Here is a 12,587-nt window from a genome sequence, read left to right as displayed (position 1 = left end):
GTAACTGTGTTTGAGAGGAGAAAAAATCATTCAGGAACAGTCTTATTGTGATAATTAACACCACAGTAGCTCTGGTAATGATCACCTGTAAGATACCGCCCTTTTAGAGATATTATTCCAGCCTCAGCTGCTGAAGGACAACTTTATCAATGAAGACAACAGTCACTAAGTATTCACAACATGAAAGTAGATATTTATAGGATGGCTAATTTCCTTGATACCTGATATGATTCAGAGGATCAGTTTCCCTGCTTAATTAGTGTGTTCCATTCCAATATGGTTGGAAGTTTACAATTGTAGGATTGCCTCAGAGACCCAAATATTATCATGCCACAGCAATCCTTGTAAACGGAAGTTTTCCCAACCAGTGTCAAAATCTGAAGGCCTGACTACATTTTATGAGTACTAAAGAGCATACAACATTTTTCAGGTGAAGAGCTGCTCTAACTGATGTGGTCGAAACTCCTCTCCCATATTGTAAGTAGCTTTTCTATCTCAAAGTCATTTTTAATCTCAACCATCATCAAAACATCAACCTTCATCAAAATACTGATAGAGAATACCGATCATCCCCACATTGTGTACAGAGCCTGTCCAGCTTCTCTGAGGTAAAATTATGGCAGCAGATCCCACTCCCATATCACATTCTACAAGACTGAAGCTTTGCTGAAGGTGTCAACACAAATTAAGGGGCTCATGTGTGCAACTCAAGGTGTGTGGTATTCTATGTGCAGTAGTCTTCCAAATTCAGGATTTTTTCCCACATGTCAGAAGATTGTTTTTTCTGCATGAAAATTAGCTACAAAGAGCTGCTTTCAATAAAAATTAAAATTAAAAAAACAAACAGACAAAAAAAAGAAACCAAAAAACACCACAAAATGCAAGTACCGGTCTTTCCCTTGACAGGCTGTTTGTTTTTCTCAGGCTTTCCCTAAGGCTGTGCCGGCGACGGATCAGAATTTCTTTGGCCTGCTTTTCGTTTGCATCTGCAGCCAGGCTATGTCGGTTGTAGGACATTGTCTGAAATATAAAAGCAGTGATCACAGCCTGGAAAGCATGATGTCAAATGTGTCAGACTATATGAACAGGGAAAAACAGGCTTTTTGCTTTAATAAGCATCATAAATCCTTGTGAACAAGACTGTATTGCAGATGATTAAGAACAAGCAGAATAATTATACTGAGAATGTTTTTATTCATGTCCTTCACAAGCACTTGTTTCTTTTGTTGGTTTTGTTTCATTTTTTTTTAACCTGCTGACATTTATAATGAAAGAGAAAAATGAAGAAGCTGGCTTAATACCGTGTTTACCCCCCCACTGTAGTAGCTTGGTCAGTATGTCAGTAGAGGACGCATATTTGAAAGTGATGAGTCCCCTAGAGGGAAGTCATTTTTACCTCCAGCAAGCTGAAGCTTGCTCAGTTTTTGAATGTTTTCCAAGGGCTTGGGCATTCAAACTACTTAGCCACAGGAAGATAAATGTGAAATGTCCTTTTGCTTTTATTTCACTATTTTTCCAGCTCACCATCTCTACTCTTAATACAAACAATTTTACAACTGGAGGCAAATAGGAAATCTAAACCCATATCATGAAGTGACCAATATACTGATACAAGGAGACAATGTTGGCTTGAATTGGCACCTATGATCCTGCTCTAATACTGTAGGTGTATTGGAGGTAATAAGACAAAAACATTTAGCCTTATCAATAGTATAAGATCAAGTAAGTATTTATACAAAGGATTGTGAATATGCTACTGTATATATGACAGAATATGGATTCAAGGCAACAGAAGTAAATAAGATCATTATTTTTATTATATGATAGAGCAGATGTACTAGCTCAAAGATGTGTTAGGAAGATAATCAGTATATTCAAAGAGCAGTAGGATATTTAAGTAGGCAAAAGTTCATCCTTACTCGATGTCGTATTTGGTAGAGATTCTTTGTCAGTATTTCTCGCATGTTTTCCATTTCAGTGGGAGAAAGTGGCTTTATCTTTCCTTCATGATAGTCACTGTGACAGAATGAAAAAAAAAAAGGAAAATAGGGAAGAAAGAGAGAGGGATGGAGAGAGACAAGAATGTTTTTATTTTTATGGTCAGGAATGACATTGGAATTATTTCCTTTGTTAGAGCTGGAAACAACATTTCAAAACAATCAACTAATATATGAAAATGCAACATGTATAAATGAAATCTTGATTTCATTTGATTCAGTGATAAGACACAAAACTAAATCTCCAAAATGTGACATAAATTACAATAATTTGTAAGTTTTATTTAGGTACTTTTCAAAATGCCCCTCAGGCTTCCCTTGTAGCTATTCTCAGCACAGGCAGGCACATGTTCAAGTCCACCTCCACTCTACACAGCAGATCAGTGTTCCAGTGAGCAGCTGTCCCAGTAAAACTACATACCCGGGAAGAACACAGCACTTCATGTGAAGCTACAGGCGAAAGGCTCTTGTTTCACATCCTCTTACTGTTCTGGTGACATTAGGACACAAAGTATCCTAAGTCAAAGTGATTATCCTGCCTACAGCCCGGGCTGTGAAATAAATTATGAGACCCAGCTGAGATGCTTGGCCATGCTGGCATCGCTTGCTTACCTGAGAGACACTGATGATGGGACCTTGCTTATCATTCCACTCTCTGCCATCTCAATGGCATGCTTGATTTCTAGCTTCTTGTATAAAGAAACAATGCTGGATTTGGGCTGGTTCTCACGGATTAGAAGTCTTCGCAGGTATTTATTGTCGAACTTTTTAAACCTGTACATGAGGCAAACCAGCCCAACCAGTTAATTTTTACTGTGCATAGTTAAGGAAAGCCAATATATTGTAGTTAATGAAATTTTAAAGGACTTTACTCTCTGGGAATGTGTCTGTTCATGTTAACAACCTAATGCTGAGTAACCTAAGAAAGGGTCAATGTCAACTTCACTTCAGATAGATAGTCTTAACTTGTGTTTTTGTTCATATGTTAATGGACAGTCTCCCTAGAAGCAACTTTAAACTTTCAGGTATTCTGTATTATTAGAAAATATTATTTTTAATTCTGTGTTTTCATCAAGACAAAGAGAACATTAAATATTTACTGTAATAACAAATAAAAGGCCAAAATTTGTATCAACTGCTTTTTCTTTGAAATTCTAGCCTGCTTTTTTAAAACTTTAGAAGTTCTTCCTTTCTCTAAAGCAACTGCACCCTCTTGGATGTTTATTGAAAAAATATTGATTACAGCTGGTGTTGATTTTGTTTGTCAGAAAATATTTTGCCCTACAGACATTCTGAAATTATTCTTGAATTTGGGTGTAAAGTTCATGAAGAGTTGGGACTCTCCTTTGCTCTGTAACCTTTTCTTTAAAGATCTCACACAGACTGGAGGAGAACCAGGCTGACTAAAGAAAAGTTGTACCCATGTCACAAAAGTTGTACCCACGTCGGGAAAGTGTCTTCACTGTATTGCCCCAAAGTCATTTGGAGAGAGCTCTCCTCAGCCATTCCTGCTGGTGCTATTCTCTCTTTATATAAAACACTTAAATTCTTCTTGGAGCAGCAACTAGAGGGTGATGAGCAGTGCCCATGCTTTGGGTCTAAAGAACTTAGGTGTAAAAGGAATTAGATCCAACCTAATGAAGATGACGATTCAGCAGATAAAGTAAAAATATGAATTATTCAGGTAATCTTCTTAACTGATACTAAGTCTTAAGTAAAAGCATCGAGAACTGTGGAGCTGCCTGCCATTAGGATGTCGCATGTATCTCATGCAAGCTGCTGCATTGATCTTTCTAGAGGAAATCCAAAAGCTTTTGTATGTTTGCCATCAAATAGGAAACTAACCCGTCACTTAACTCCCCTAAGAAATACAGTTTGCAGGAAGACAGCTGGGAAGGATGAAAGGCTCAGCAGACATACAGGAAACGCTCTGCAACAGTCAGAAACGTGCACCCTCAGAAGGTACCATACTTCACCCTGGGATCAGAAGGCTGCCTTTCTTCCCAGCTGGCTATTCTGTTCTACTTGCTTGTGGTTTAGTAAAAGACATTGTTTTGCTACTTTCCCTTTGAAACCCACATGTTCTAAAAACAACCATCCACTTTCAAGAATAAATGCTGAAAATGAAATATGATGCCCAACAGCCTTTGTTTGTTGCTGCTGAGCCATTTCAACTTCTCCTGTATAACAAAGAGTTTCAAATGCCACTCTTACTTATCTCTCCAAAAGTTGTGACCCCAGTGTCCACACACATCTTCAATTCCAGTCTTCACGTGGTCAAAGAACTAAAGGAAAACATTGGTTCATTACATAAACTTATAGACATCACTTGGCTTGTCTTTAGACGTTTTTAGTTTCCAACTTACTTTAAAACAGAAACATTTAGTCACAGCTCAGAACAATGCTCCAGTCTTACAAAATGCAGTCCAAACCAAGCTCAAAAACAGAATCTGTTTCTTTCCCCCTGGATCTTCCTTAGCTCACAGCCCCAAAAGGACAGAAGTTAGTTGCTAATTTCCTCAATGTCAATCTTGCTCAGCTCCTGCCTGAAAGTAAGGTTTTTTCCCATAATTTCACTTATTTGAAATTCCCTAACCACTCAGTGATATGCCTGGAACTTCCCCAGGCCTGACAGTGAGGCAAGTATGACTTTGTGGAGAAGAGAATCTCAGTGGACAGAAGCTCCCCCCATCAGCACTAGCCCTCAGGATGCAGAGACAGAACTGAGAGCCAGCATTAGGTCCTGAGCTCCTATTTTAGGAATTTGTGGTCTAGCCTCATTTTAAAGCACCCTGTTCACCTAATATTAGAAACACACTATTCCTATTATGAATTATTATGATTCTATTATTAATTATGAAAAACTGAATAGGTTCAGCTAAGGTCTCACTTGATCACAGAGGCAACACTTTTGCTTTTAATTCAGGAACCACAGTAGGGGTCTCTCAGTCTCACGGAAAATCCCTAGTAGGTATGTCCAAAGGATAAGCTCTGAAAGGACAGACATTTAGATGCCTAGATTGGCTTCTGTCTTGAATGTGGGCCTTACTATTCCTCACTTTTGAAATTTCAAGCCACTTGCCTCAGGTATGCTGGAAGGAGAAATACATTCAAGAAGATGCATGGCTAATAATCCGCAGCAATTGGAGACACACATGTACCAAACATACATCCATAAAAAGGTTGATGATGTAAGACTTAGGTAAGTTTAACAGTGTGTTAAAGGGAAGTTTGCATTTGTTTAATTAGATTAACTCAAATGCAGTGTAATGTAATTAAATAAAGCCAAAGTTTTCCTGATGTAGCCAAATTATAAAATAACATGTATCTCATGTGTGAAGTAGACTACAGAAAGTTAATTTACTTCAAGATCTGAACAATTAAGAAAGTGAGAGATTCCAAAATAATGATATGTAACAATAATTTTGGTAATTGCCGAAAGTTAAATATAAGCTTTACAATTATTGTGCTTATAACAGCTATCAAAAAGAAATCTAGTACAACCCCTCCATAATACTGTATGACGAATAGTTGTCTTTCCGAACATGACTAGGAATTTCATCTCTGCAAGAGTTTCACCTACGATACTGAGGCTGCAACATACCCTGTTATAAATTTCTTCACTGACAGCAGGCTGCTTTTTATTTGACCTTTTGACATCAAGAAACTCCACTAGTGGGCGAATTGTTATTCCCTGTGAAGACAAAAAGAACACACTAATTATAAAAATTAATTCACTCTTTTGATTAGCAGGTTTTGCACTTAGCTATGAAGCCCTTGTCAGCTCAGACTCCACTAATGCAACGGAAGGAAGAAAGGGGCACCCTAGAACTGAGGAATCCAAGATGGTCAACCTAACTGAACCTATCAGGAATACATCACCTATCCCATTCATAGTAATTATAAACTTTTTTTTTTCAGTTTTGTTATGTGCTAGAAAAACATGAACTAATAAACTGACTCCCCATAATTTCAAAGTGAACATGTAAAGTCCTCTTTTTAAGTGATTACTTCCAAAATAGGTATTCAAAGATATGTAAACAGTACTATTATTGATATTTAAGATCATGACACTAAGGTTTTTTGTAAATATGTGTCCTTGCCTGACCATTCTCGGAGAAAGAACAAAACATTTTGGCTATCCCTGAATGATATAATGGTTTTGAACAATTATTTGTGGAAGAATTAAGATAATTTGTTTACTTGTATAGACACACTGGCATAGGGGAGAGGAATGAACCTCCTGTGGTGTTGAGATCAGTCCCTACTATCCCAGACAACGTGGTCACATTTCTTTTCGTAAATGAATCAAGCTTTATCTTAAAAGTAGTTAGGTTTCTTTGCCCCATTGCTCATAATGGAACACTCATCTTGAACCTTATTGTTCTGGCAATTAGAAAGCTGCTTCTTAATTGCATCATGGTCACTGTGTACCACTTTGTTCTTGTGCCAACATTTGTCCTTTTAGTTTAAACAGTGTTCACTCCCTCATATAAACAGTAATTATAGTCCCTCTTCTCCTTCATCTTGCTAAGGCCAAGGCATCCTGGTCTCCTTTCACATGACAGGCTCAACAGTCCCGTGATCACTCCAGAACGTGCCACTATGCCCTAATGGAAATACCTGTCTCAGTATGCCCTAAGATCAGATTTGCCTTTCTTCTGTCCCCACTGCATTGTTGACTTAAAATCTACCCCATTACCAACTAGTACACCTGTATCTTTTTCCCTTTCTATTTTTTTCCAAATGCAAGGTTCCCATTTCACAAGAGAAATTCCTAGTAAGAAAGTCCTAGCAAGAACACATTTGCACATATTACTGTTCAATATCATTCGGCTCCTTTCATATTGGCCCTCAGTTCTTTCTACAGGATACTCTATCTCATGGTTACACTGAGAACACTTTTCAAAATCTGTCATCAAGAAACATCAGCAACAAAACCTCCTACCTTTATGTGCCATCGTCAATTAACAAGAGTATTAACTTATCCTTGAGGAATTCCTTTAATAATATCTCGTTAGGCTATTATCAGGCCAGGGTGGCTGAACACTCAAGAAGGTGCCCAGAGAGGCTGGGGTATCTCCATCCATCAGATACTCTGAACTCAGCTTGAAATGGCCCTGATTAACATCATCTAACTTAAAGGTGGCCTTGCTTTGAGCCCAGGGTTGGACTAGAGACCCCCAGAGATCCTTTCTGACCCAAAGGACAATCTGCTTCTATTTCCATTTAAAGGAGAAACTGTCAGCTCCTTCCTCATTCATTTTACAGTCATCCTAATGTAAATCTAAACCTCAGTTTAATGAGTAGTTACATCAACAATCTCCTCTGTAGCCCCCCTCCCCAAAGATTTTACAATAGTCCAGTTAAATGAGTTTACTCTAGAAAATAAATTGCCTTATGAAAGAATGATACCAGGTTTTTCTTTGATAAATCATGCTGCATCTCATAGCACATTCCATTTATCTCCATATTTTAAATTATTCTGTCCTTCAAAATCAGTTTTCATAAATCAACTCACTGACCTCCACCTTGCCCCTTTTCCCAAGCAGGAGCACAGATACTTTCTTCCCACAGCACCTTTTTCCATGTAAAATGCAGAGTAACAAAATTCTACATTTTTTCCCACAGATCTGAAATTTCATTAGTAGCCACTCACATGTCTCTCACTGCTCTGGATAATGATTAGTCTGATATGTTTATTTGACAGGCTTGGCCTCCTCTACATTTTGCAGGTTTCAGTCTCTTGGTCGCCCTTGACCAGACCTCCATGGCCAGGTGGTCACCAAAGACAAGTTCTTCATGTCCTTTCACACACTTGGTGCTTTTTTAGGGATGTCCAGCTGGTTTGCAGCATCACTTCCTAACACCCAGACTCCAATTCACCTGTCTGGGCCCTTAGTGTCTTTCCCTACTCACTGTGCATTGTATCCAACACTGAACTCCTGAGTATCCACACACATTTAAACATTCTAAAAAAAGAATTAGTGCTGGAGCTGTACCCAGATTATCTTTTATCTCTACTCCAACCCCACTAGTCTTAAATACTTAATACTACTTATATGTTAGCATAAGTACTTAATATCTGGCATACTTTTGCTACCTGCCTGTGGTATGCATAGCATTTTTTCTACTATGACTATGGTGAATACCTTCAAGTATGTTCCTTACAGTAAGTTAGCACATTTTTTTTTCTACCCATGGCTTATTTACAACCTGTCTGAGAAAGAAGAAGTCCAGGAGAAGAAAGGTACTACCTGAATGAAAACAGTAAAGAATATCACCACGATAACAGCAGTGATGAACAATTTCTTCCTGGGAAACACAGCAGGAGGAAGCAGAAATACAAGCGAAAAACAAATTGCTCCTCGAAGACCTCCATAGGCGATAATAAATTGGTCCTTAAAAGTGAGAGGTATTGTCCGGAATACATTAATGATCTGAGTCAGAACAAAAACACCTGAGGGAAAAAAACAGAAATATAAAGAGGAGGGGAAAAAAAGGGAACTTAAATTACACAGAAGTAGCCCATGATGCTAATACTTGTTTAGAAACACTTCTATTTGCTCCTTAACTTTTATTTGCTTCTTCAATATATATTATTGAAGAAATGAAACATTACTTAGCAGCCTGAAAATACCATAATACTAAATTAAACAGCCTTAGGGACATAATCTTAAACATATTTAGCGAGCTAAACACCTCAGGTCAGCTGGATTTAGGACCTGAAGCAGCTAATAGATCTCCACAAGACAGCTATCTACTAGACTGCACCTCTAGAACAGCAATAATTCTCTGTCAGTATAGACCAGGACTCCTAATTGCTTTTTAATAGGATTTGAGGTGATTTTAAAAACTGGCTTGTCCCTTCCATCAATCTGTGCTTAGAATCCTGCAAACTCCTATTCACTCAATTTTACTAACACAGACAGGAAGGATGCAGGACTGGGGATGGGGGAGAAGACACCAGTGCAGGCAGGTGAAGGGAGCAAGCACAGGGGGGGGCAAGAGCTGGGTGGTAACCAGGCTGTTTGGCTGCTTTTCAGCATAAAATATTAATTCTGGGGTTGCAGGCGCAGTAGAAATATAGTCCAAATTTCTGCTCTGTAAAGAGAACTGGGAGCTGAATGTAGGATTGCAGATTTGAGCATGACCCACCTTTGTACATTGAGGGACTGAATAATTTCAGATGAAGCTGGGCAAAGGAGCAGGTTTAAGACCTACCAGCCTGCCCTACACTTAGTTCTCTAGGTAAAAGAAAAAGAGCTAGTTCTGCAAATTCAGGAGGGATTGAACAGTTTCTTACAGGAGGTTTGTCTTTGCAATATATACCTGAACACTTCAATTACAGCATTTCCTGGTTTGATACTATTTATGTCAATGACTGGGAAAATCCCAAAGCTAGTAAACATAAATTCAAAACAAAACAAAACCAAAAACAAAGAAAAAAATCAAATAAAAACAAAACCCCACAAAAAAAGCACCACAAAAAACCCCACAAACTTTTTAATTGTTGTATGACTGCTAGTTCTTTCCACCAAAATTTGCTTATTTGTAAATAAATGTTTACTTAAATACATGTATTGTGATTAACAAGCAGACTGCCTCTCCTTTTAGATGGGCAGGATCAGGACAAAACTGATTTTTAGGTTCCATTTTGGGGAAAGGTGGAAGTTCACCTTGCATGTTACTAATACAAAAACCACTCTACAAACTGATCGGTCTCTGTCTAAGTTTTGGCATTTTCTACTTGACAAGAGGTAAAACATTTCACTTGCAAAGAATACCGACCCATAGTCTGAGACTTGCTTACCCAGTGCCCTCCAGATTAAACAGAAGAGGAGGGTGAAGCTAACAAAGGCCCAGTTCCACTCATGGTTCTTCCCAACTGTAGACACACCCATGAAGATGAAGATCAAAGTCTCACTGACACTGCTCAGCATCTTCATGAAATATTTTATTGTTGTGTAGGATTTCTGAGAAACATTTTCCTCCACGTATTTATTCATGGTCATGGCACAAGCTGTAATCCTAAAAGGCAAACATTATCCCATATTTCATTGGCTTTATGTTTTTTTTAACCTCTCTCATATCTACATAATATTATTCATTTTCCATAGCTCTCTTTAAAATGCAAAGCGTAACTTATTCAATAACCAATCTCAAATTTACAGGCTTGGTGAACCTACAATTTTGGGCACGATTTTTTTTCTGCAATGGGAAGTTTTCTGAGAAGACATCAGTGTATGGAGGGTTTTTTCACATACTAAATGCACATGATCTGTGCAGGGGTCATTTCAACTCTGTTTTGAAAGAGGCAGAAATGAGGAGAGATAGGGACAGCCTTGGCAAACAGGATTTGCTGCATCTTTTGCTGCTGAGGCACATTAGACAGGGTGGAAACTGCACATCCTGGGGCAGGCCAGGACTTCCCTCCTTCCATACCAGCAGTTGTCCCACCTCAATGGCAGTGACAGTAGTCAGCTCCTCGTCCAAGCAAAGTAAGCAGCAAGGCTACAGACAATTTGTCATCCTTCACCAGTTCAGGCCTGCTCTGCCTGCACATAGGGCTGAATAAGAGAAAAACACCACCAGAAATCACACAGGTGCTGCTGCACATTTAAAGCATCTACAAATGAATGAAATGGGCATCTCAGCTGATACATGAGAGGAAAGAAAGGGCTTACTGTAAATACATCTACAAGTCCATTTTCTGTGTTAGCAAACAGAGTTTGTTAATCCTCAGGAAAAGCAAAGAATGACATTACTGGTTGTACATCATTTGCTGAATACGGCTGCCCACGGTACAGGGATGGCTGAGGACCACTCAGCTACACATTTACCAGTTCAAGGGTAATTAGCAGAGCTGGCTGGAGGATAACCTCAAGGTGGTGTCTCAGTATAGGGAAGCACAGTCTAAGTTGACTAGTAATTATCAGGGTGGACAACTAAGGCAAGGTACATTGTGAAACAGCTGTCGTTCTACTTTCTAGGGCAACAACATCTGCTTTGATTCCCACTTAAGAACATTATACATATCTATGTATGGGTTCTCAGTCAAACTATGCACACTAAATCTAAACAGAGAAACAGAGATGTATTTACATTGTCTCTCTGAATACAGCCAACTTGTCCACGCTTATGTATTCCAGTTACACCAGGTTTTCAGTTTATAATTATTTGCTAACATAGGGGATATTTCTTCATGCTGAAATCTCTACACTTCTCTCTCTCATGGGGGAGGAGGGCAGGTTTTCTAGCATCCCTGAAAATTTCTCTTGAAATCTCCCAAGTTCTGTGAAGACCTCACTGCAGAAATTCTTCCACTGAGCATGTCCTGCTTCTAAGCCAAGAGCCCCATCTCTGAAGCACTCTGAATCAAACACCCCTGAATGTGAATGGAAATGGACAGGCAGACTGGGGCAGAGCTCAGAAAAAACCTCACTGACATTATGAACACACTTGCCTGGGCTCTTTCTTCAAAATAAGGATTTTTTTTTTTTTTTTTTTAAATGGCAGAACAGCAGAAATCCCAGAAGCAGCAGTAACTTCAAAAGGACCTTCATATAGTGAACTTCCTTAGCATTTTGCAAGAGGGAGCCCATAGCATCAGCTCGGGTTATAGTCACTGCCAGACTCTGAACACATTTCTCCTGATTAATTAAAGTTAGTTTTGTCCAGAAGTTTCCTTCTCTTACATGGAGCCACATCTACATCCCCAAAGTGCCTGAGCAACAATACTTCTGAGGGACAAGCCTGGGAGGACATGTGGACACTGGGAGCAAACACAGTGTACTCTGCTGACCTCTCCCAAGCAGAAGAGGCCCTGAATGTACATCAGAGTGAATAAAACCCAAGGAAGAGGATGTGATATGGGGACAGATGCAGTCTGATGGGGCAGATAGTGGCTTACAAATACAGGCAGAATAATGCACCTGACCTGGCCTTCACTCTGCATTTTTGTCCACCTATACTTGGTGATAGAGAAGCAGATCTAGTCAGCACAAAATAAAATGTCCATTGCCATGTAAAGACTAGCTCCAACACTAGAAAACTCAAGTCTAAGAAGGAAGAAAGCCTCACTGAGACTGTCCCAGACCCCCATCTATATTTAGGACTGATAAAATTGTCAGCCCTCTCCTCATTGCCAGCTGATTTCACCAAGGTCCTAAACAGAAAGATCCACTGTGGTCCACAGGTAGCACACTGCCGGGGAAGCAGAGCTCATCCTGGTTACACAGGCTCCACTGCGGAAGATACAATGTCGATTTCATAAGCACGCAAGCTTTCTCCCTGATACTCTAAGTAGTTAAGGTAACTTTTCCAGTTTGAGCATGTGGTTGGGACAACAGAAGTCCTGAAATTTTGCCAATACTGACAAACTGATGCTTTTCCCAGCTGTCCTCTTTGTTGGAATCTTCAGTTGCCCAGACTGGGGACTTACAACAAATCCCACAAACTTATGTGCCTGAGGAAGAAAGCGGGAGAGGACCTGGGCCATGCACGTATTTTGTCCTGACAAGAAGCAGGACATGCACTCAAGGCCAGAAGCTGTCAACACTCCCAGGTTCCTCAGTTTGCACATAGTTC

The 12,587-nt window shown here is 39.4% G+C and overlaps 1 protein-coding gene across 1 annotated transcript in view; it reads right to left on the bottom strand.

Moving 5' to 3' along the window:
• The window catches only part of LOC125337015 (sodium/hydrogen exchanger 2-like), a 36,376-nt gene that overhangs the window by 7,965 nt on the left and 15,824 nt on the right, over positions 1-12,587 (bottom strand). Inside the window, exons 4-10 of the mRNA XM_048326248.1 lie at positions 9,811-10,028; positions 8,255-8,457; positions 5,602-5,691; positions 4,212-4,282; positions 2,610-2,771; positions 1,920-2,016; positions 889-1,020 (exon numbers count right to left, since the gene is read on the bottom strand). Coding sequence (XP_048182205.1) covers positions 889-1,020; positions 1,920-2,016; positions 2,610-2,771; positions 4,212-4,282; positions 5,602-5,691; positions 8,255-8,457; positions 9,811-10,028 — 973 coding nt within the window. The remainder of the gene's footprint in view (positions 1-888; positions 1,021-1,919; positions 2,017-2,609; positions 2,772-4,211; positions 4,283-5,601; positions 5,692-8,254; positions 8,458-9,810; positions 10,029-12,587) is intronic.

Source organism: Corvus hawaiiensis, chromosome 2, assembly GCF_020740725.1.
Source record: "Corvus hawaiiensis isolate bCorHaw1 chromosome 2, bCorHaw1.pri.cur, whole genome shotgun sequence".
NCBI classification, from domain to species: domain Eukaryota; kingdom Metazoa; phylum Chordata; class Aves; order Passeriformes; family Corvidae; genus Corvus; species Corvus hawaiiensis.
The sequence above is the reverse complement of the archived record's forward strand: the minus strand, read 5'-3'. Positions and strand labels throughout refer to the sequence as shown.